Source organism: Neolamprologus brichardi, chromosome 16 (genome assembly GCF_056152115.1).
Source record: "Neolamprologus brichardi isolate AB-2024 chromosome 16, ASM5615211v1, whole genome shotgun sequence".
NCBI classification, from domain to species: Eukaryota; Metazoa; Chordata; class Actinopteri; order Cichliformes; family Cichlidae; genus Neolamprologus; species Neolamprologus brichardi.
In genome coordinates this window covers 8,061,367-8,086,935 of record NC_142119.1, presented here as the reverse complement: position 1 = coordinate 8,086,935, position 25,569 = coordinate 8,061,367, and the positions used below count along the sequence as shown (strand labels likewise).

Below are 25,569 nucleotides of genomic sequence, written 5' to 3'. Positions count from 1 at the left end.
CGCCATTGGCTCTGGGACTTCCGGGTCGTATTTTGTTTTTGAGGCAGACTCGAGCATGGCCGTGGAGCTCTGGAACAGAGTCAACGTCCCTTTTCCCAGCGCCGTGTCCGCTGTCCGCGTGCCCTTCACCGCAAAGACAGGTACGAGCCGCAGCGCGCGGTCACTGACGTGCTGTGTGCGAAATAACACGCCGCATGCGACCCACGTGGGAGAGCCAGGACTCGGCGCCGCGTGGCTATGAGGTGACGATGATGGTGTTTGTGTTTGTGCAGCTGCAGACGTTGAAACGCTGCTGACGGAGCGCGAAAATGTGCTGAAGCTGGTCCGCAGTGAGATCCTTCAGACGGAGGTCAGGCTGCTGTACGAGCTGCTGTACGTCCTGAACAACAGCTACCGGGGCAACAAGACGTTCAAGGCGCTGAAGCAGGTGAGCGCTGTCTCCAGGGCAACCGTGGGTGTGTTCATTAAGAGCTCAGGGCAACTCGGAGCGCGCCCACCTGAGCTCCGAGTCACGTACAGGTGTACACGACATGCATGCATGTTCCTCCTCCTGCGGTGCCTGAACCAGCTGTCTGCAGCTACCTGTTCCTCCTCCATGCAGCCAGAGCCGCAGCCTGTCGTTCACAGTAGGGATGGATGATGCCACGTCTGTATGTCCGATACTGATGTCATAGATTTGGATATCGCCGGTATAGTCTCCTTTTAGTCATAAATGTCATATTAAAATTTTAAAAAAAGCCAAAAAACGACTAAAGTTCTTCTATTATACTTGTAAGCAGCCAAAATACAGCTCAGCTCAGCTGATCTTTTTATTTAAAGCTTTGAAACAAACGTCATCACCGGCATCCAAAAACATTACAAATTACAACTTTAGAAATAAGTATTTAAAGTAATATTCAAAACGCAGTTTTATGCAAAGTTCTGAAAAACACATGAAGCCCAATATCATCACAAAATAATGTTTGTATTCAACAACTTGATTGATTGATTATTATATGAAGCGTTGGTTTGGCAGCACGTAGCGAGGTTCACAATGCTCCTTTAAGCACCAAAAACTGACATTTCCCTCAACAGAAATGCAGTTCAGCTTTATTTATACAGCGCCAGTCGCCTCAGGGCGCTTTATATTGTAAGGTAGACCCTACAGTAATACATACAGAGAAAACCTATGAGCAAGCAAGTAAATGGCCTGTATTTGTATAGCGCTTTACTAGTCCCTAAGGACCCCAAAGCGCTTTACACATTCTGCTGGACACTGGCGCCACCGGGCCCTCTGACCACCACCAGTAGGCAATGGGTGAAGTGTCTTGCCCAAGGACACAACGACCGAGACTGTCCAAGCCGGGGCTCAAACCGGCAACCTTCCGATTACAAGACAAACTCCCAACTCGTGAGCCACGATTGCCCATAGTGGGAAGGAAAAACTCCCTTTTAACAGGAAGAAACCTCCGGAAGAACCAGGCTCAGGGAGGGGCGGGGCCATCTGCTGTGATTGGTTGGGGTGAGAGAAGGAAGACAGGATAAAGAGACAGATTAATAACACGTGTGATGGTCGCTCATCGAGCACAACAAATTCAGCAGTTTTCTCTGTTATCACCTTTGCTTTGTTGCTTTCTTGACGGAGTTTCTCGCGACTTTGAATGTTTTCCAAAAGCGTTTGTTGATACTTTTCTGCTTCGCGTTGGAGGCCTGGATAAACTCTATGAACTCCTTTCTTTGGTATTTCTGTGAGTGTTTAATAATGTTTGTGGTGTTAAAGTTACCAACGCTGCTACCACATCTTCCTTTTTTCTTCTTTCAGTCTGAAGTAACTCCACGCTGCCGATAGGTCTCGCACACAACGACCGCTCTATCACGTGACACATACTGCTCCGACGTGCTAAGGTCACGACCTCGGTTATGCCGTGTCGCAAGCTTCATGAGGCACTTTTGTAATATTTAAAGGATCGGGCTACATTTTTTTATTTCTCCTGATATCTGATCAAGTAATTTAGGTCAGGATCAGGCCGGTGCTGTATATGGGATCGATGCATCCCCAGTTCACAGAGGTTAGAAACACCCTGATCCAGGTTCAGCCTCAGACTGTTGTTACATGTAACATCACAGACATGGAAATCGTGATTAACAGGATGAAAGGCTGCGTGTTTGTGACTCTGGGGACAGTAAAACAGCTGTAATCAGACTGAGTCTGTGGGACGCTCGGGCGTTCGGTTGCTGTGTCGTCCACACTGATGGACACGTGTCTGTCACAGCTGGAGATGATGTAAATGTGCAGGTCAGAGGGAGTTTCTCCTGTGCAGAGGTCTGATTGTATTCTGACCACACTTCATGCTGAAATATTATGCAAATCCAGCCGCTGCGGCGATCCCCTGGGAAATACGGGAGCAGCTGAAAGTACCCGACTACAGTAACGTCTGTGGAAGTGGCCGACAGCTGACAGCTCCCTGAATGTCTCCAGAGTCACAGCATCAGAAAGACCTCCACCATAATTTATCAGTGAGCCTCCACACACTGCTGTTTGTCCTCACTGCTCGATGTCCTCAGACAAGTTTTAATACAAAGATAACCTGAGTGAAAAAAACTTCAGTTTTTAATGCTGATTGGATTTATCAAGGGAAACGAGGTATCCGCTGCCTAAAACTCCGACATGGCTGTGCAGCAGGACTGCAGTCCACACTGCGGTGTGTTGATGGTGAGTGTTTCACGTCTCTGTGGAGGAACTTTGTCCCACTCTGAATAGTTGGAGGCTTTTCCAGTATGAGCGCCTGTCTAAGGTCACCTCAGTCTGATTAAGTCCACACTTTGACTCGGACGCTCCAGAACCTTCATTTTGTCTTCAGAGCCAATCAGAGGTGGAGCTGCTGCTGTGTTTCTGGTCATTGTGCTGCTGCATGGCTGCCGGGCCCACATTCTCCCTCAGGACTTTTTGGTAGAGACCATCACAGTCCCACCGCCACGTCCGACTGCTCCTGTGATGTTCTCTTTATGTTTAATGCAGATGTAACGGGACTCAAACCTCCCAACATTCAGCTTTTGTCTCGTCAGGCCACGGGATGTTCTCCCAGAGGTCTCGGAGATCATCCAGATGTTTTCACTAGGCCGGTGTTCTGGCCTTAGTCACCTAGCAGACTAACCTACATGTTCCTTCCTTCAAAGGTGGAGCAGTGTGTGAACCGGCTGAAGAACATGAAGCTCGATGCTGCTCTTCAGGAACTGTCAGATCTGTGTCCGAACAGGATCCAGAGGTAGGTCTGTGGCTCGCTGTGAAGTGTGTGATGTGCAGAGCAGGTCTTCATCGTGAACCTTCACTGCTGTGACCAGGTCGGATTCATGAACCAGTCCACTCAGCTTTTATTCACTGAGTGCACAATGAAAATGTGTGTAGCCCGACTTTATTCCCACAGTAGACCAGGGGTGGGCAACTGCATGAATGAAGTCCTCTCAGCATGCAGACGGACGTCTTTATAGAAGATAAGACGGAGATTCAAACTGTGAAATTCTGTGTGGATGTCAGTTTCTGCCACAGTCTGCAGTGGTGTGTGTGTGTGTGTGTTTTAGGCAGCTGAGCATCAAGGACGGCCAGTGTTTCGTTCCCAGTCAGCCCACGCTGGAGTGGATCTGTCTCAAAGTGCTGGGGGCCGCTCGGCTGATGAGCTGCACGCTGCGTCGCTGCAGCAGAGCTTTCACGTATCCTTTTGTGAGGCCGTTCTGTTCTCAGACTCGGCATCGATCTCCGCGTGAACGACGTGCGGATGTCTTCATCTGAACCAAGTCTGACTCTCGTGCCCTCTGCAGGTTTCCCCTTAACAGCTGCTTGTTTCAGACTCTCAAAGCAGCAGATGAAGTGGGAGGAGTTTGTCATCCTGAACGTGGTGATAACCAGCATGCTCAGCCGTCTGTGGTCAGCACGTTTTCTGCAGCATACGTGCATTAAGAGAGAGAGAGCACTAAGTTGCAGAAAGTGTTAACCTGTTGTATTTCGTGCGTTCTCAGGGTGATTTTCCGTGGCGTGCTGCTCGCCCTGTCCGGCCTCTACCGGCAGCTCCTGGAGCTTCTCAGAGACGTAGCCCGAGTCCAGCCCATGCCCTTCCTCACAGACTTCTCCCTGCCAGCTGATCTGGCTCAGTTCCTCGGTCCCTCTGATGCTTTGTTATTGACCAAACCTGCGGCGCCCAGCAGAGCGCGGCAGGAAAAGAAGCAGGCGGCGAAGAAACTTCCAGCTGAAGCCAAGAAGACCTGCACGCAGAAAAGAAAGCTCAAAGAAGACCTCGGCGTTGCAGTTATAAGAGGTAGTCTGCATTCATGCGCTGTTTTTCCCAAAGCAAACATGACCTCAGTGAGACGTGAACATCCCCACTCACATCCCTGATATTTCTCCAGGCGTCGGCCTCGCAGCAGACAGGAAGTCTTTTTTCAAGCTGTGCAGGACTTTCACAGAGGTATGTGAGCAAGCACGTGACTCGTTTCTACTTTTACTGTTTCTAATGTTCACGTATTTACTTCTTCTTCTTGCGACTCGAGGGCAAGTCGACACCCAAACAAACGAGCAGAGCTGACAGGAAACACGAGTTCCAGAAACAGGTGAGAGAAGCTGCTTCTTTCTCACACATGGAGATCCATGTGGACGAGATGATTCGCTGGTGCAAATCCCAGAGGATGGGAAAGGAAAAACGCCTTTTAACCTTCCTGCAGTTAAAGTGCCGGCAGATGAAATGCCTGGAGGCAGCGGGCTACAAGTAAGAGCGACACTTTCTCAGGAAGTCTTCCTTTAGCGTTCTGCAGAGGTGCTCATGTTCTCTCTTCTCATGCTTCAGCGTCCAGAGGAAGCTGCAAACCTTCAAAAAGGAAGCTTGCTGGGCTTCATCTCCAGAAGGATCAGCGCCAAAGACCTTACGTTCGCTCGCCTTGAGGAGACGTGTCCACGGGAGAATTCGTTTTCATACTCTCAGGAGGTTTGTGATGAGAGGAGGCGTAAAAAGGAAAGAGCAGGCGGGACAACAGACACGAGCTCGACTTAGCGGGGACGACCAGAGAAGCAGGACCGCACGAGAGGCGACGTGTCGGAGCACGGACACTCACGATGACATCGATGACATTTTTGCCTCTGCAGGTCTGTGAAGCCTGAAAGCACCGATTTAACGTCACAGACAGACGAACAGTCTGAGCAGGTTTGGAAGCAGAAGCTCAGCTTTAAGTTCATCAGTCGGTGTTTTTAATCACTGTGCTCGCGATGTTTAATGTTTCTCTCATTAAAAGCTATAAAGCACAGAAACAACTGAAACCCCCCCAGACTAAAAGATTCTGTTTTCATTTGGGTATGCATTGAACACACACTCACCAGCCACTTCATTAGGTACGCCTGTTCCAGCTGCTCACATACACACGTGTATCCGCTGGTTAGCATCAAGATATGCAGTAAAGCATCTGTGGATGCACAACACGTCAACGGTTAAAGATCACAGCGAGTGTCGCTGCTGAGGTCCAGCTGGTTTCCTGAACTTGCCTGGAGGATGTTGGCTGCAGTCTCAGAGCAGAGCCATGATGAATGAACCCAACCCAGCATTAGACACCTGATACAGTGAATGTGTGAAATCAAATGTAAGAGAAAATAAATTCACTGATGGAGCTGAAATATGACTATGTGAGTAGAATATTTATTTAATTAAGCATGCATGCAGTGACAGCGTGTTTATGTGCTTCTTCTGTCTGACGTTCTGCAAAGGAAATTAAAATCCGTTTGTGCAGCTGTGCCAGTTTTAATAATGTTAGAAGTCACGCACTACAGATCTGAACAAGGCTTTTACAGTAGTTGGTGTATTTGGCTCCCCCTGGTGGGCTCGAGGATCAGCGCACAGACAAATTCCAGGCTCGATTCATCTTTGGGAATACGGAATAATTCTTTCATCCTACGGCCCGCGGCCGAGGCAGCGTGAGACGGCTCAGGTGTCAGCAGGGATGAGTCTGTGCTGAAGGCGTCTCAGAGCCTGCAGTGGCTTCTGTTAGCACACAGACGGGCACCGGTCCTGCTCTGACACCATGCAGGGATCTGCTGTAGCAGCTGGCACACAACACTGTGCACCGAATTAGGAGCTAAAAGGTTTGTTTTGTTACAGCCACTATGTTTCATCATCACCCGCCAAAGAAGATGGAGTCGTCCCATCTGCACCAACGCTGCAGCTTTTATCTCCGTCAGAGCTTCACTGGGCTGAGTTACAGTCTCACGTCAAACTGCCAGATCTATTTGAACACAATACTTAACTTTCTGGGTTTGTCACGGTCCACTCTTTTATTTTTTTACACCCTGGAGGTGAGGAAGAGGTGCAGGAGTAAAATCGTAAAGGTCTGCATCATGTATGAGAGCAGAAGCTGAGCTGAGGCAGAAGGTTAGTCTTGATTCAACTTGTCTCATTTATCATTTAAATAAAAAGTAATAGTTCTGTAACATTAGGGAACTTTTTCCTGTTCACCAAAATCACCACACAGGCGTGCTGGCTCAAACCCTCGCTGAGTCTAAACTGGGAGATGACCCTCAGTTTAGACTTGATTTTGCAGCTTTGAGCGATTCTGTGATTGAGTGCAAAGATCAAAAGTCTGGAGTCAAGTTTTTCACCTACATGTTAGCTGGTTACAGCTACACTCAGTATGCATGTGAAGGCTTAACATCAAAATAAACAGGAGAGGCAGCACAAGCCTCCAGTCTGCGTCTGTAAACACATGAATATCCCATTAAGATCAAACAGACTGTGCATGTGTAGCTTTCATGTTTTACAAAGTGTTGCTGTGATAAGATGAATTTATATTTCCAGGTCTTCATTCACCTTAACTTAGACACAGCCCTTCCATTGTCCAGTATTGGGCGCGTGCAGCGAGGCGCGTGCAGCGAGGCGTCTGCAGCGCGTGCACCTCGGGTCAGTGTAGCGAGACCACGCGGTCGGTCTTCTGTCAGCTGGGACGTGTTTAATAGCATAATTGTAAAGAGCTGGTTCTACACGGCTGAGTCGGCGCTGCAGATAAATATATATTTTTGTAGGTGGTTCTCCAGGGCGGGTATAAAGGTCTGTATTCCCAGTTTACTGTTCTTCAATATATTTTCCTCACACCTTAATAGCAGAAGAGGAATTGTGCCCATAAATGTTTAAAGGCTCTACTTTTTTATAGCACGGGGCTGTGGGATTGTCAACATTTATACTCTGAGGTGTGTTAAATTAATCACATCATTACCTCCACAGGAGGAAAAAAGCTGATGTGGAGTAATGGTGCCATGCACTCCTCAGCGAGGCCTGCAGTGGAACAACGAAGGCAGAAAATCACCCAGACTGGGGAAAAAAGAGAAACCATGCAAACTCTAAATTTTGACGATGTGAGCTCTGAATATAAACAATAATATAATTTGTGTATATCTCCTCTTTGCCTTTATTTTAGAAAACTGTCTAATGTATCAGTTTTCTCGGATGAATAGAGAATAAAGAGAAGGATTAAAAAGTGTGAGCACAGACGGTGGTTTACAAACCTCAGTGAGAACCGGCCCAGAGAACTCACTGACATTTTATTGCCACCTCCATAAACGTGGTCTGCAAAAGTCCCCGTCGTGCAGTTTCCATTCACTCATTCATTTTCTATACACACTTTTCCAAGAGGCACAGTGCCATTACACTGCAATAAAAGCTGCACTGCCTCTGCTTTGGCTCGTTCGACTAGACGAGCTTAAGGTCGGCTGCAACATCCGCTTTAACAGGACTGAGTCTCAGCATCACACCTGGATTTTATCTTCACAGCATCGGCCATGCATCTTTAAAAAAATCATCATCTCTATTCTAACAATATGTAGGAAGACATGGCGGTGCTTCTCTTGTGTCTCACAATAAAATATTTCTTCTACGAGAGGAGAACTCACATTTTGAGTTTCTGTAAAAGGCAAAAACAGTCCATGTCTGGGACGCTCTCTTTATTCTTACTTTGGCTAATATTTAGCCAGAGGTCAGGGTTCACTGACAGCAGGTGGTTTTATTGTCACGGAACTGCTGATCTGGCATGTCTGAGCTACAACACTTGTTCTTAATATTATGTCTCAGTGGGCGTTTCTGTGAATCACAGACTGGAGGACCAACAGTGTATAAGAAGGGGATGAGCCGACTGGACTCTGAGGAACCTCAGGTCCTTCCGTTTGTGCTGGAGAACTTCTGTCCGTCTATAGCAGCATCAGCCAAGCTGGAACCTCATTGGTCAGAATCTGGAGGCGTTTGAGTCAGTGAGGGGCCGGAGTTCACTAAAGAAACCGTCCTCCATCATGGACAATCACAACTGCTCCGGTCCGGTCAGCAGAGCTCCTCCTCCCTGAGAATTATCCAATCACGTTGCGAGAAAGAGCGGTTCAGGAAGTCCTTCCCACCGTTCTCGGAAACGTCTCCTCTTTGTAACAGGTGAACACACCTGTCAGGACTCCACAGAAGTCGGTTTCTCATATTTAAAGTGTTAAAGCTATAGAGCTGTTTATTTGAGTTTTGCTCTAATATGCACAAGAATTTGCTTTTCCACAATCCGTCTTATTTTTATTTATTTATTTTTTCATGTTAAAAAATGATTTTCACATTGGTTTATTTAAAATTTTGCACAACCTCACATCCGTCAGTATGAAGTACTTGTTGTTTTCATTGTAGATCTTAATATTGATAATCTTATTCCTGAAGCTGCTGCTGGAGCACCGTCACTGTACACAACCATCATAGGGTTCGTGTGCTAGCTGTGGGGTTTCCCTTACAAAATAAAGCTCCGTAAGGCTCGTGCTGTTGTGATTTGGTGGCGTATAAATCAAACTGAACTGAATTCAGAGTATTGTTTATTTTCCCTGCGGTGTCACGTCACAGAAACCTGGACGTCTTTAAAAGTTCCTACAACATGTTTTGAGTGTTAACTCCGAGGATTCATAGACGGTAAATGTGCTAGTTTTACACCACTCTGTTACACTGAACTGTTTTTTGTTATTTATTTTAAATTATTAATTAATAATTCATAATTATTAGTAGTAATCCTGTCCGGTTAGAAATCCAAGTAAACGTTGGCAGTCCGGCGGAGCGCTGATTACGTCACATCCTTCCAGTTGTAGCTTGTACTTCCGGAAGGTGGGGCTTTTGTTGCGGGAGCGGTTTGTATATGTAGACCAATGCCTCTGTGTTCGCTGTTAACGCGCTCAGCAAGATAGCGGCAGCCTCGGGAGGACAAGCGGATCGTGCTTCGGTAAGGCTCCGGGCACCCCCGGTCAAGCGGAACACCGTGAGTCTGTAACCGGGGCTTTGGGGAGGTTGACGGTACCGCACCTGCTGTAAGGACGGGCGAGCACCCCGCAGGTCCAAAGGCTGTCCTCTCAGCACCCACGGCTGTGAGGACACCGGGACACACACTGGTGACTGATTAGCTGTCTCTGTGGAAGCTAACGTCAGGCACGAGCTGTTTGTTTGGCCGGTCGTTAGCTTAGCTTCCAGTGACGGTGTAGCCTCGGTAACACGGACATTAGCACCAGCCTGTCCTCTCCACGGCTGTGCTGTGGCACTACAGCGGCTTTACCGCTCCTGTTTGCTCTGTTGTTGTGTAAAGTTACCGTTTAGAGACGGACTGGGTAAAGTTAGCGGTTCTACTTTGTTTGGCGGTAGTTGCTGAAAAGTTTTTACCTCTGGAGAGATGAGCGGACACACCCAGTGAGCCAGGTCCGGCTCATGTTCCTGTAATTCAGCTGATGTCAGCGAAAAGGACAGTTTGGTGTGCTAACACTGAGATCATGCTGGTGCTGTCACACCTGTCCTCTGTCTGTATGTGACGGAGAAAATCATACATGGAGGTCTCTCCTGTTGTATGGAGGGACACCTCTGTTAGCCCCCTGACTTTGGAGGTCCTGTAATGGTCACTTTAACCCTCCGGCAAAGTGCAGAAATGTAAGGATGAAGGCAGCTAGGTGAGTGATCCGTGTTTACATGTATACAGTACTGTTAAGGTGCTGGTGGAGGGACGATGCTGGCAAAGCAGCAGCACTTTTTCTTCTCTTTTACAAAGCCCGCTGTGGGTCTGTGTGAGGGGAAAGTGACCGTGTGTGGTTCATCACACAGACTCGTGTCATTCTGGGGTGACTAACACCTCATTTAAAGCAGCAGTGACATCCTGTAAGCTCACAGTCTCATGATCTTCTGAAACCCTCGTAAACAGAGCACCGCGCTGATCCAAGCACAATAACAGCTCTTCCAGGAAAAGCAGGTCATCAGTTTTGTGGTTTCTAAAAGCTGATGGGCCATTTTTATTTGTTTTGGGGGAAATTGTATTTAAAGGGCCCATATCCTGAAAATCCATTTTTATAGTGTTATGAGATGTTTATGAAGAAAGTTGCCCCCCCAGCCCCACAGGCCTCTTCCGAGTTTTATGGTTATGATGAAAGAACTGACCTCCCAGCCCATTGTTCCTCAGTGGGCTGGTTTCAGTCATTATGCAAATGTACTGTTTATAAGATTATAAACTTGCAGTCAGCTGAGACTGAAGAAGTCACCTGGATGAGTGACGAAACGTTTCTCCCACAAAACGCTATGTCCAGATGAACAGAATCAACTTTTGGAGACTCTTCCAAGGTTCCCTTTTTCCTTCGTGGGTGGATGATAGCTCAACATGAGTACCCACACTCATGTTGAGCTAACATCCACCCACGGGCGCTGCTTCTGACTTCTTCTTGGGTCAGAGCTAAGTGGAGTTTGATAGCATGCTGCTAAAAAAATCACTATGACTGAAACTTTATTAAAAGTTTTTTTTAATCTCCTTTTTTGGAAATCCAGTAATTTTATGTTCCAGAAAATGGTACAAATATCAGAAGAGCTATGTGAAAGCACGTAAAGCAGAAATAACCAAACTGACACTTTCCTGTGACCCGGAGATCTGAAATCCCAGTGAATTACTTTAGCCGGTGACATTTCCGCAGGAACAGGAAATCCTGCTGTGGATAACCTAGAGGAATGGTTAGCTTTGGTCAATGTGTAGCTCTGAGGAGTAACCATGAAACAACCCATTTATAACCAGCAGGGACGTACAGCCTGCGTGCTGCATTTTAATGTAGACAAACTCACAAGTGAAGTAAGTAAATGTTTCTCTTGTTGTCAGAACTGTGAAATCTGGGCTGTAATGTGGTCCACAGCTAAGACACAGAGCTGCTCACTGAGCTGCTGCTCTGCACTGCTGAAGACACATTTTCTACCCACTGTTTCTAAGTACAGCTGATCAGAGATCAGATGACAGAAAGCGATCGCTGAGCCGGGGTTGTAGTCTGCTGAATGAGCCGTCCTATTGGTTGTTTCTGCCTGTCACTCACAGACGTCTCGCTGATTTGAGAGTTGCTGACACCGTTTGCAGAGGTACTTCAGGTAGATGTCATATCGATATGGACCGAACGTGAATGTTATGAGTGTGGATCATTATCTTTGGTTACTCTTGACGAACCTGCTCAGTCAGGCTGCTGCCCACTGACTTACAGACGGTCTGTGCTGAGAGTCATGCAGGTTATTTATGTAACTTAAGTTCACTGAATTATCTTGAAAGCCCGTTGCGGTCTTTTCCTGCTGTGCATTAGCATTAGTGCCATCCTCTCAGGTCTGTCATTAAATAGAAGTGAGGCTGTGTGCTGATGTAGGCAAGTGCGTAGCAGTGGTAAACGGTGCCTTACTCAGCAGGGGCGACGGGGCTTTGTCTAGTTCTGTTTGACTTAATTAGAAGTTTGGTTTTTTTTTAACATCCTGACAGAAATTCGGCCTGGACGAGCACTCGGTGTACTTCTGTAGAACACGCCCACCGACGTGTTCTGATGTCCAGATATTTACACACAGTAGTTGTCACTGATATGTGTAACACATCAAATATGAAAAGCATTACATCCTGTTTCCTTAAAGGAAGAGGAACTGCTTATGCAAATAAGTGTTTTCAGAACACAATGGTAGCCCAGGGTCGGTGTGTTTCAGTTTTAATTAACACCTCACAGCCGGGGTCTTTTTCACTCATTCAGGCCTCTGTGGAGACCCTCAGGATGTTTTACGTCCTTCAGGTTGTAACTGTATCTGCTTTAATAACCGGTAGAGTTTTTTGAAGGGGAAGCACAAACACGGACATCATTTGGTTAGCAAAGCAATAAACCATCATATTGGTTATGACTTTACAGCCGCGTCCTGGCCAACAGCCTTCTGTATCGATGCCTTGTTACAGAGTAAAGTAGGGGAAAGTTTAACTGTCACGGTCGGGACGAGCAACATCTTTAAACTGAATTTTTGTTGTTCATTTCTTTTTTAGAGCATGCGTCGCTCTCTGCTCGGGTTTTGTTGCAGCTCGTGCAGGACGCTCCTGGATGTTAGCTGAGCGATGTTTCGAGGTGCGACGCTGGCAGCCATGATGTTGTCATGTTAGTATGCAGATGCAGGTGACGTGCGTTACAGTTTGCTCATTGTAGATGTTTGAGATTCCTCTCATCCCTCAGCTCTATCCACCACTCACAGTGTGAAAGCACTCTGCGCTCAGACGGGACCATCGTTTCACCAAAGTCCAGCCAGAGGCCCGTCCGAGCCCATAAACATACTGGAGTGTGCGTTTACGTGAAAGCTGGATGCAAAGCCTGGGATTAGATTTCACACAGTTGTTCAGTCGCCTCGCCGTCTCATTAAACCCACGTCTGTGTTTAAGCTGTAGCTGCAGGCCGCAGCACGATGTCTCGCTCCAGCGTGGAAGTATTACAAGGCAGATTGAGGTTGACCACCTCGCCTTCTCCGATGGTACAGACAGTGTGAGAGCAGTGAAGTTTACCGTCACCGCCGGCTCCATGAAGACAGATGGAGTGGAAATGTGAGGTGGTGCTTTTATTTCTTCCAGGGGCGGCACTGCAGGCCGCTGCGCTGGTGTAGGTGGTATGTACCGGGGCCCGTTGTGGTTATTTGTCAGGAAAATGAAAAGATATGTTTACATTGCAATGAGAGATAAGTAGTGGGCAGCTGGCAGTTGCTCAGCAGGAACAAATACATTTGTGATGAAATGTGTGCTGAGAAGTGGACTCATCCGTCTCTCTGTGGTGAATCAGTCCAGTGGAATGCTCCGGGAATGGGAACGACTCGAGTGTTTGGATAAGATCATCAGGGTCAGCTGCAGCACGGGGAGCAACGATATCTGTTTTGTGTTAAAGGCTAAAGCGTGTTTTTCATAAGTCCTTTCTGTGCCACTGCAGGGATCAGTGAAGACTTCGTATGCTCTTACGTTTGTTTGAAAAGGTCCCGCTCGCTGCGGCCGGAGGGGGAGGATTGTTACAGACGATCCGGGTCCCTGCTGCCCAGTTTGCTCAAAGGCTTCTCTGTACACCCTCCTGGCTGAGGGTTGTTAGTATGCACAGTGACGAACTCGCTTTTTGAAGATGTCTCTCGTGCTGCTGTGTGCTGTCTTTGAAAGTAGAAAAAATCATTGCCTGATGCACAGATGTTTGGTAAATAACCCCGCGGGTCTTTATTTTTTTTTGTGTGTGACCTGCTCGTACTCTTACCTCCATCGTATTGTTTTATCACAGCGAGCTGTAATTATGGTTATATTGGGAACTGTCTGCTGCTCCCTCACTTCTGCTGGAAAAGAAGGAAGTGTTGAGAGGACAGAAGCATTAAAGTGAAAGAGCTGTTTAGCATGCGCGACGTATCGGTGGGCCACATAAGTGTTGTGATTGACTCAGTGGATTGGTATCGAGATGGGAAAACAAACTGATCTCCTTTGGAAATCCTTGGAATTTGGAGGTTTGTTATTTAGGGAATAAACGTCACTGTTTTCTTCATCAGACGGGGAGAGGAAATCCCCCCACCCCTGGGATCAGAGGAATGTGGAAAGACGGAGCATCCTCGGGCTCTTTACAAGTCTGGCTCAGATGTCTCGGCTTTACTCTGGCACATAAATCCAGTTTGGGGTGCTTCACACTTTCTGTTTGCTGTAATCTTTTGTTAGGATCTGTGAGAGTCTCTGCAAACCTCCGTACGTCTTTGCCAGAGTGTGAGGATGAGTGCAGAGGGAACATCGGGCCGTTCTCCAAAGGGAATCTTAATGACTTCTTGCACTGGTGTCATCTATATTTCAGGAGCCTTAGAAACCAGAGTGGCCTTGTAGGCTCCCCCCATAACCCCACCGCCCCGAAGAAGGACCAGCACCGCGCAGACTCCTGGATGTGGGTCATGCTTATTTATGAATTTTTCATATCTTTTGCAACTGTCCCCTGATTTTGACCCTACATTCAAAGTCGCAGCGCAGCTGGTGGAAATGTGACACGACCCCACCCTCGCTGTGTGAACTTCCCTCGGAAACTTTCCACTAAGCACACGTGATGCGCATGTTTCACACTGCCTGAGTTTATTAGCTCTGACTGCTTTGTTTGTGATGGAGTCTGTGTCTGCGCTGGCGTACAGAGAAGTGGGTCGCAGTAAATAATTTACACGGTGACCCCTCCTCTGTGTCAGTGCTGCCTTCCTGATGGGTGTTTGGGTATGTGTAGGTTTGTGTGGGTATCCTGGCCTGTGACTGATAACAAAGACAGGAAGAGCACAGATCAGATTTCACTTCCTGCTAGGATATAGGAAGACCACGATGCCTCATCGCCTGCATCAGCAGCTGTCGTACGATGGCTGACACAGCGAGACGAGTTCTGCTCTCAGACGATGTAAAGAAACTGACGTTCTCACACACACAGGTTGTTGCTGTTTGATTTCCCTCCAGGAGTTTGTAGCTCCTGCAGGGCTCTTCTATTACATGTGTGAGAGGCAGGAGGTTCCTGTGTGTGAGCACTGAGCGCACACTCTGTGAAATGAAGTGTTTGCTGTTTGGGTGGAGCAGATTTAGAATAACGCCACGAATCAGCTCTGTGCTGCTGTTAGTGTGACAGCTCAGAGGAGGCTCAGCACCGTCCCAGTGAGGGAGCTCGGGTTCCTATGATGGACTGTGCAGACTTCATCTCAGCTCGTATGGTTCGTGCACGGAGTGGCCAGGTGTTGAGCCTCAGTGGCTGATGAGCGTTCACCTGTCCGGCATGACCGTCAAGGGTGCAGCCCGGATAACAAACAGGGAGTGACGATGCCTGAAACACAGATGGGGGTTAACTAATGAGGACTGGAAGTCATCAGTGTTTATCAGGCGCTGGAATTGTGTTAGCAGGCTGCTCTGCAGGAAGCGATGGGTCATAAGAGCTCAGGATACAGATACAGTCACAGATGCATCCTATGATATGGATGCAAAAACGTCAGCTTCTCTTTATGATGATCACCTCTCAGTTACAACAGTGAGCTGATAATGTCTGCAGTAACGCATTTCCTTCTAAACACGGGACTTTGACTGATTGTTGACTGCTGTGAATTTTTAGTTTAAGCCTTGTGATTTAAGTAGAGAGTACGAGAGAGCAGTAATTCTTTTTGCATGTAAAAGTGCAGCAGTTACATATAAACACAGCGTGTCCCTACCACAGGTGGGGTTGCAGAAAAAAGTCCACCAATAATGTCAGCACGAACTGTCTAGGGATGGGTATCGAAAACCGGTTCTTGTTGAGAACCGGTTCCCACTGTTTCAAATCCTTGGAATTGTTTGCCATTTTTGCAAACGATTCCCTTATCGATTCCACTCGCCCCAAATGACGTCACCACGTTGCGGTGCGTCATTTACCTGGCAGGAAACACGGCGGCTAAGCGGCTCAAACACTAAAAAGTTTGATTATACTTTATGAGAACGGATGACAACAGGGCAACTTGCAATACTTGCAAAGTAGATATTTCATTTAAGGAAACACTACGAATATGCAAAAGCATTTGCTCACAAAACACACGATGACCTTAAATGAATGTCGTGTTTTTAATTCCGCTCCGGACTCGTGAATCTCAACCCAGCAGCAGCGGTAACGTTTGCACGTTCTCTCCCGTTAATGCGGCAGGTAAATAATCAACTAACAGTGCATATTATGTTAGCGCGATCTGCCTTATTACAAAACCTGCTATTACTGTGCATTTAGGTGACCATGATGAGAGAGACAGACAGAGTCTGGCTGGCTCAGATGCTGGCAGTTCTCGCTGCAGTCTACCGGTAGCGTCTCCTTTCAGGCCAGGATAGACAAATGTCACCGAGCAGTGACTAAGTTTGTGGTAAAAGGCTTGCACCCATTTACCACAGCAGATGCCCCCGATTTTCAGTAAGTGAATGTGTTTAATTGTAGGCAGGGACATTACTGGATATTCTTGTGTAATTGCTACAGAATAATTTATGTTATACTTTGTTATTGCTACAGAAGAATATTTATTTTATTATTTTACATTTACAATTTTTTTCCCCGGGGACCCTGTGACACCCCATTGAAGAGCCGTAGGCTGTGGATCTCTTAAGATCACACTGCTGTAAGGCCATGTTACTCCTAAATTTCTATCTTGTTCAAAGAGAAGATATAAAACAAAGTTCTAAGCTAATCGACCTTAGTGTTCTCCTTTTTTAAAAAAAAAAAAAAAGAATCGATAAGAGAATCGATAAAGAATCGGAATTGTGAAAATCTTATCAATACCCATCCCTAGAACTGTCACATGGTTTTCATGTGTGACACTAACTGTGACAACAGGAAGTGAAGTGTTTTTACCACCACAGCCCATCCATCAGCTCCACTCGTGTCTGACTTTCTGCCTGCTTGTATACAAGTTCCTGTGACACTTTGTGTAAAGGTGATCTGTGGTAGATAAGAAACACTTAATGCCAGGAAAAGATTCCTCGGACACTTTTCTCGTCAGTTATCTCCTGACTGATCAGATCAACAATCTTTCACACATTGCTGGTTATGACTGAAGCTGTCGGCCGTGCTCAAACATATAATGAAGAAGCACTTTTGAGTCCTGCTGAGCACTGCAGGTAAACATTGTTAGACTGCTGATTTGTTGTGAACCTTATTTGATGCACTCCACAGCACCACAAGTCCACAGCATAGAGCAGGTGAGGGCATGGCAGCTATCGTATCTGACACAGAGAAGGTTGTGAAGTCGGGTAAAAGCGATTGACTGTGAGCTTTCACCTTGTGAGGGCAGAGCCATTACAGAGCAGATAGATGGGCAGGCACGTCTCCCTGCTCTTTAACCCGTTTAGCACACGGTGGCCTGTTTAATGCATTTGTAAATGCTGCTTTGCACTGAAGAATGATGGCTTCATTACTTATGATCAGTTGCAATGACCTTTTGATGGCAAACTTTATAAAGTTCTAGGATTCACGAGTAGGCAATTTGGCGCTTTAATGGAGATGATGGGGGTTAAGATTTAAGATTTGTTGGAGCACAGCCTGGAGTCCTGGCACAGCGAGTCACAGAGTGAAAGCTGCTAAGAAACAGCTGCCATCTGTCCTCTCTCTCGTCCACGGTACGCTCGTGTTTTTGGCATACGGAGGTTATTTACTGTACGCACTAATGTTTCCGCTCTTGTCCTCTACAGGTCGTGAGTGTGTGTGTGTGTGTACCTGTGCACATGTGTTTGAGTGTTTAAGAGAGGCACAAAGAAGAATCCAGTGATGGCTGCCAATAAGGGTAAAAACCAGAGCTCTCTGGTGCTGCACAAGCTGATAATGGTGGGCAGCGGCGGCGTGGGAAAGTCCGCCCTCACCCTGCAGTTCATGTATGATGAGGTGAGTTAACACTTCTAAGGCACTGCTGTAGCAAGGTCACGACAGCAGATGAGGGGGGGGAGGGTTTGGCTGTAGGCGTGACCACTCTTCATTCATTTTACTATCTGGATTTTATTTGCAACCTTTATGATGTTTCCAGTGGTTTGCCATAAATGTGAAATTATTCCCTTGCTCCCTTTAGCCTGAGACTAACAGCCACTCCTGCCTAACAGAGGCGCTGCTGTCACTGGTCCTACCTGTGTCGGGGAGCGCTCCGGCTCCCAGCAGCATGTCTGCAGGCGTTTTTGTCCATGCGTCTGATTTCCATGTTAGCCTGCTGAGTCACTGCTGATCAGGCGTCACTGCTCTGCCTCTTCATGTGTAGTTTGTGGAGGACTACGAGCCCACCAAAGCAGACAGCTACAGGAAAAAGGTGGTTCTGGACGGGGAGGAGGCTCAGATCGACATCCTGGACACCGCCGGGCAGGAGGACTATGCTGCTATCAGGGACAACTACTTTCGCAGCGGGGAGGGCTTCCTGTTGGTCTTCTCCATCACAGAGCCTGAGTCCTTCGCTGCCACTGCTGAGTTCAGGTACGGATGCGTGCGTTCAGTTTGGCGCCATTAATGAAAGCCAGCGAGTGGTTAAAAATGACATCACTGATCATCAGCCATCGTCGCTCGTTACATATCCGCTGTAGAGAGTATCCAGAGCCGGAATATCAACAACAATCTGCACCCACGAGTATCTTTCAGTGTCTGGATAATACATGAATATCCAGATCGTGTAGAGTCACACCCACGTCACAGTGTCAGTGGGGACGTGTTGTGGCAGGAAGGTTCAGATAGGATTAAAGCACAGTCGTCAGCAACAAAACACTGAAGCTTAATGCAAATGTTAGTCAGCAGCACTTTGAATCAAACACGTCAGCCTCTGAGGCTCGCTGAGAGGGGAGAGGATGGGATACTCCAAACGGTTACAATACAAGTTAGGTTAGTATTTTTCAGCAGCGTGCATGACGGCAGCACGAGTGTGGAAACATTAAAGCGCCGGCCCCGATCCTGCTAATCAACCTGTAAAAGTCTTTGTTTCTGTGACGCTGCCAGCTGATTATCATGTTAGATTTGGGAAAACGTCCTGAGAAAGACAAAATAATCATTTGTGCTCACAGGGAGCAGATCTTGCGGGTGAAGGCAGAAGAGGACAAGATCCCGCTCCTGCTGGTGGGGAACAAGTCGGACCTGGAGGAGCGTCGGCAGGTGCCCGTGGACGAGGCCCGCGGGAAGGCCGAGGCGTGGGGCGTCCAGTACGTGGAGACGTCAGCCAAAACCAGAGCCAACGTTGACAAGGTATCATCACTCAGACGCACCAGCACAGAGCTGTGCTCAAGTTTTAGGCACTGAAGGTGACGTAAACGTGATTCAAAAGAAATTAGAGTGCGCCTCCCAGTGGGGCCGTTTCCAGCATGACCCACTGGGATGAGGCCCAGACCCAGGAAGGAGGTGGACGGGCACAGGGAGGTTTAATGCCCACGACCCACAACTTCATACAGCAAACAAAGAAATTCTGAGAGTTGGTTTAATCTCTGTGGACCTGCCACACTTCTTTTTTTTGAATTATTTTTGGAGATTTTTAGCCTTTATTGAGATCGAGCAGGGGAGGGCGTGCTGATGCACACGGGTGACCCGCTCAGCCCGATGAGTTGTACCAACGCCTGCGTGCTGCTGGTCTTACTGGGAGCCGTCACATAGAGTACTGAGGAATCGGAACGTGCCTGAAGCTTTTGCACAGCTGAGCTTTTGACTCTTTCACACATGAGTCCTCTATGTGTTATAAATATGTGATTGATTTCTTTCCAGGTGTTCTTTGACCTGATGCGTGAAGTGCGAGGCAAGAAAATGTCTGAAAACAAAGACAAGAACGGGAAAGGGAAGAACAAGAAGAACAAGAAGAGCTTCAGGGAGAGATGCTGTTTACTTTGAGCTCCTCATGGACCTGAAAACACAAAGCTCCACAGAACAGAGGAGAGCAGAGCTCAGCGTCTTTGATTTCAATGAATCTGATTATTTTTTATTGATAGCTTGTTATAGTTTCATGTCTAGAACAATCGCAACCACTATGTTGCCAATCTGAATGAATGAAAGCTGACTGGCTCTGCTGTGAGGATGGACGGTGACTGCAGTGCTTGATGGCTCACAGGAAGCCAGCGACCAAACTGCCATTGACACTAACTGTGCTGCTCGACACGTTCAGCGGTTAACTGCCTTTCCTTTGGTTCCTTTCTCTCTACAAAGCCGTTAGTTTGTTCGCCGCCTCTAATCTGGGCCTGCAGTCACAGTGTAGACTGCATGTAAACTGATGGCCTCTCTGTGGAGCATGTTTCCATCGCCCACTCTGTGTTTGCAGTAGCTGCTGAAGCTGCAAGTTTAATGTCCGGTTTTCCCCCCTGCCTTCAGGTTTCTTGAATATTTTTCATCCATTTCATCTGAGGAATTGTGAAGTTTTTTTCATCCCAGGAGGTTCACGCAGTGCAGTCGTATCCTGACACGATTACCATAAATCAATGTTAAAACACATTTTCAGTGAAAAAGCTGTAAATTACATCCTCGCTGACTCAGAATCCACTCGTATCTCTTCACGTACACGCGATGAGATATTTTAATGTTTGTTCTGTGTTTTAAGAATGTGGGAAATGAATCGTGAGAGCTCTGCCACGTCGGTGTGACCCTCCTCAGAGCGCAGACGCCACCGTTTCTACAGGAGCGAGGTTTGGATCGGTGCTGTGAGGCATGACAATCCAGGAGGCCACCCTGCTAGTGCATTCAGTCTGTGTTAGTCTCCATAGTTCTGATCTTCTTTGTTCTTCTGAATAACATGCACTACATTGTCAGTACCTTAGAAGTGGCTTCATGCTGTGTTGAGTCACGCTGGGAGTTTTAAGCAGTCTGTGCCAACAAAATAACAAAAATTCAAACTATGTTTGTGGGTGTGTGGTATGTATGTGTAAGAGTGTGTGTGCGCATTTGTGGGAGAACCTTACCTTGCTGTGTGAAGCTCTGATGATGCTCCAGCTATTGTGTATTCAGATGTTCATGGTGACCCTGCTCCTGCTGTGTGTTTGTTGGCGGCTGAGAGCTGCTGAATAAATGCTTTTCTTCCTTTTTTCATGTCTTTGTAAGGAGCTCGATTTAATGTCCGACTTCCTGCAGACAGACGTAAAAACGTTGGTGGCTTTCTCTGTCGGAGCCTCAGCAGCGTGTCAGGTAAGGGGAACCGGTGTGCTGCACAGAGCCCTCTGGTGGAGGTAGCGGAGTCACTTACTTTATGGCCACTATACACTTACAGTGACATTATGCACTGAAATGTGGCTGCCCGTCCGTGGTCCCTGTGGGGCATACGGTGGCCTAGTTTGGTCCAATAACCCAGCACTTGCTCGCTTTGCATCGATTGTTCCTCTGCCATCAGAAGAGTGCCAACGGCCTGTTTTTCTCCAATCTGACAGTGATATAGTAGCACCATTTATATTAACCTTACAGCCTTATCTTACACGGCAGGAATTGTGTAACGCCACCCTGGAGATGAACCGGTCGTGGGCTCTCGTAGCTGAACCCCCGGGGGCGGCCGGGTCACTGAAACTCATTTCACAGTGTGAAAACACGGTTGACTACATCACCAGGCAAAGACTGACCATACATCACTTTGAAAATAGTTTTCATGTGAAGAGTGGGAGGAAGCTCCTTCCCTGGTGTGGTGTTACAGGAGGGGCTGCTGTAGTTTCAGGTACACACCGCCCTCCTCCACACATTATTCCTATGTTGCTGTTAAATCTGACTTCACCTTATTCTGCTTCATTTTGAAACGTCCCAGAGTATTCAAGCTGGGATTATTTATTTCCTGCGATGTTTATATAATGTTCCGGGATTATGGATTTGCTCTTTTTCAGCGAAGCCACACTTCACTGTCCGGTCCGAAACATCCCTCACGTCCTCAGATCAATGGGCCATTTGTCGGCTGTGCAGCAGCTCCGGGCTCGGCGTCTGTACAGCGCCACAGATAAGACTGTCGCTTCTCAGGTCGCTGGAGAAAATTGCATATTTACAAGTATTGATCATATAGGCCAGCGCAAATAAATGGAAAGCTAACATGAGAAATAGTGTGGCGAGTTTCAGCCTGTAATGATAATGGGTCCACATTTCCTCCATACTTAACATAAACACACTAATCCTCCATAATTTCCATCTCTAGTGAAACCTACTAGGTGTAAAAGCCTGTGGCAGCATTTCCACCAGAGAAGCTAAACATGTCACAGCTCTGATAAGCACATTTACCTGCCTGACACTCACCTCTCTGGATTCCCACTCTTCGCCTGCGCCTCTAAGTAGGCAGATTAGGTGGTCTGTTAAACCCACAGGAAGGCACTTATTTAGAAATACATGAAAGGGCAAAGTGAGCCCGGCTAATGACCGATGCTATGTCACCGGCACACTCTGGGGTCTTTTATCACTCTGCAGAGAGGCCCCCGTCCTCTGAGTAACCCTCATTATATCTGAGCTAATGTTGGGGATGAGGATGTTCGAGTGATAAAGCACCATCACAGTCCTTCATTATACAGAAAGAGAAACAGACTCGGTGGAATTGTGCTCGCCCTGTAAGATAAATGCAGCAGACAGAGAATAACTCCTATTTTAGCGACCGTGCCACATCCTGCTGTCTGCGTGCAGTCTCTGCGGGAAACGCCTGTCCACGCTCTGCCCACAGGATGGCAGTGTTGCTATTCTGCAGGCCTGCTCTGAGCACCAGTGATGCCACTGTGCTCCCTACTAGGATTCATTCACTGGTGATTGTTGATTGACTGAATAAATGTTTATCAGTCCTTGTTAAACATTTAGTTCATGGAAAATTAATGTCTGGTTTATAACTGTGCGCATTCATATTAATTATAGTATCGCATAATTAGTGATGGCAGATATCTTTTTATTTAATTTTTATGAATCAAAACAGCTTTCGTTGGACAAGGTTGACGTTACCTCTCGTGGTCCGCTAAGCATCTAATGAATGAACTTGTTTTCACTGGTGTATGTGTGATAAACCCGCCCACTGATCTGGGCGTGAGCGCAGACAGACACGGACACCGTATCTGCAACACAAAATCAATCAATCACCAAATATAATTTGACCATAGAGCTCCGTGCTGTCACTGTCGCAGCAGCTCTGCTATGAACAGCTCACTTCGCCCTGCATTGTGTTGCTGACGTGGAGCATCATCACCAGCTCCACGCTGTCGGAGCAATGATGGCGATAAAAATCATTCTTCCTTTGGATCGTTAAAGTCAAACCTGGGGCGAGTCCTCGGTGTCTGTTGGTCAGGGTTAGACGTCACATGATCTCCACTGTTGGTCGAAGCTCTTTGAGTTGAATGGGCGCAGCAAAGATGCAGGCATGCCCAGACTGACTCAACTCTGGACTGTGTATAAAAGAAGGATGTGGTCACCATGATGTCATCCATTAGTTTATGACTGCACAGTTTGAAGCTTAAAGCATTTCTTTGCTGCTATTTTTTGGGGGGGTTTTTGGTTGTTGTTTTTGTTTTTTTTTATATTAGGGTGGAGTGCTCAGTTATTGGCTAATGCTAACAAGCTAGCTCCATCCATACACACAGACTCCGACACCATCTAATTACTAACATTACTAATGTGCACATGCTAGCACTCTGTCAGAAGACAAATACCCGGAGCTTCTGTTGGTGAAAGTAAGTGCAAAGCAAACAACTTGGTCCAACACTGCTAACCAGTCCTTAATAAACAGGTGAAGCACAGCTAGCTTTAGCTGCCTGTATCAGTGTCCACTGACCCATGTGCAGCTGTTATGGAGGCTAATTTAGCTAAAGAGACCAAAACAGTTTGTTGAGCAGTTAGGGGAAGTTAGGCATTTTGAGCCTGAGACCCTGAAGGAGATGTGAGGATGGTTGGATGGATGAGCAAGCTAACATCAGAGACTATAGGCAACGACAAGCCATCCTCAAACAGCCACTCAGTAATAGTATTTCTTGGCAAGTAACCACTGAAGGACCAAAAATCACCATGCAAGATCAGAAGTGAGAGATTCTTTTGGATATTTCACATTATGTGTTATCATTTAAACTGCACTACATAGTTGCTTCAGGTTTGACAGCTGATCGTCCTTGATGTGACTCTCCTGTTCCACCAAAGGGGCTCTGTTGGATCAGGTGACTGTGAAGGCCATTTGAGAACAGTGAACTCAGGTTCAAGAGACCAGGATGTGGCACGTAGTTGGAAGCAGCCCTCAGAAGATGGTGCACTGCGGTCGTAAAGGGACGGACACGGTCACAATGTTCACCCAGAGAGCTGCTGCTCGTGGGATCGATCAACTTCTGAAATACCCCGAGCAGCCCACCTGATACCACGTTCATGTTTCTTCCTCATTCTGATGTTTGAACTTCAGCAGGTCGTGTTGATCATGTCCACATGCCTAAATGCACTGAGATGTTGCCATGTGATTGGCCGATTCGATGTTTGTGTTAACGAATGGTTGAGCAGGTGTACCTGGCGGAAGCATTAAGAGTATTTTATATGATGCTATCCAGAGTGATCTGACTGATTCTGAATATGAGACGAGCAGAATGACACGAACGATGTGCTGAAGTGCTGATTTCTTCATTTGGCTGAGAATTTTAAGAAAAAAAGCAGCTTGATTGAGTTATTGTGCATATGGAAAATTATCTGAGCCAGAAGGCACAGCCACAGTTTTTATGGATATGCTGACCTTATTTCAGCATCTCACCAGAGACGAGACTGGCAGTTTACACACATTAGCACAGTCCTGTAATCACTAACAGAGGAGACACAAACTCATTATCTGATGCAACTGTTCACTGTAGCTTAAACTGATGAAAGCAGCTCTGCAGCAGCTCTGCAGTGACATTACAGCGAGCACATCGGACCTTCACTTGAATGAGCATCAATGTCATGACATCAGAAATGCCACGCTATCAAAGAAGCACCGATTCAACTTGTAGGACACGTTTTTTAAATAATCAGGAAGGTTGTTAAAGGTGACGCTGCACATGGAAATGTATTGTTCTTCCACAATTATTGATGCTAGAGGCGATATGTGTTGTGTTGTGTTTAAAACCCCAGCAGGAAGCACATTCAGCAGGTATCCAGAAACAGAAATGGAAATACTGCAGGCCGACTGATAAATAAATGCCTAAAATACCAGCGGACCAGTTTTTGTGCCACATTTGAAGGACTTGGCAAATTAATACTGCATCTGCTACATCAGAAACATTTTTTAAACCCCTTTCTGTCATTGTGAAAGCAGGATATCAGCCTTTCATTTTTCAATTTTCAATTTTTAACAAACAAACAGTCCTCTGCATTTAAATGAGTATCTTTACACCTTGTGTGTTTTATCTTGAGCTTCGGTTTTCTCACCATCTGCTGCCGTGCAGCTTCAAACAGGCTGTGGAACAAACAAAATATTGTTTCTCTGAACATTGTTTATGGCGCACTTATACTCACCTTTATTCATGCATTATTAGTTACTGAAGTAGACATGACGGCACACTGCAAAGCTGTTTTTCTGTGGTCAGGCGCGTTTCCTTACCAGCTGTAAATGATTGGTCTCATCCAACAGCCCCCACTTATCGAGCTGGAACATTATTAAACACTTTTATTGCATCCAAAAATGTACTTATGGTTGATAATTGGAATTAAAGAATTACAAATGGATTCGGAGACGTCAAAAAGCGAGATGGACAGCAGGTGTTCTCCACACCAGCCTGCACGTATCAAGGCCTTCCCTCACAGCAGATTAATTAAGTCCTTGCACAGCCATCAGGTATCTGCTGTTTCCAATTTGAGTGTCAAAGTGTAATTACGAATGCCATATCCACTGTGGTTTGCCT

General features: G+C 46.8%; 2 protein-coding genes across 2 annotated transcripts; both read left to right on the top strand.

The window, feature by feature from the left end:
• The first annotated feature begins 23 nt into the window (after positions 1-23).
• On the top strand, positions 24-5,648 carry rmp64 (ribonuclease MRP subunit p64). Its single transcript, XM_006793645.3, has 9 exons — positions 24-140; positions 273-427; positions 3,157-3,245; positions 3,559-3,687; positions 3,824-3,901; positions 3,994-4,289; positions 4,381-4,439; positions 4,522-4,736; positions 4,815-5,648. Exons 1-9 carry the CDS (start codon positions 56-58, stop codon positions 5,116-5,118), a joined length of 1,410 nt encoding a protein of 469 aa, XP_006793708.2. The 5' UTR covers positions 24-55; the 3' UTR covers positions 5,119-5,648.
• Positions 5,649-9,098: 3,450 nt separating this feature from the next.
• Positions 9,099-20,809, top strand: ralba (RAS like proto-oncogene Ba). Its single transcript, XM_006793647.3, has 5 exons — positions 9,099-9,234; positions 17,473-17,662; positions 18,027-18,235; positions 18,814-18,991; positions 19,502-20,809. The coding sequence occupies exons 2-5, from the start codon at positions 17,549-17,551 to the stop codon at positions 19,622-19,624; spliced, it is 624 nt and encodes a 207-aa protein (XP_006793710.1). The 5' UTR covers positions 9,099-9,234; positions 17,473-17,548; the 3' UTR covers positions 19,625-20,809.
• The last annotated feature ends 4,760 nt before the right edge of the window (positions 20,810-25,569 follow it).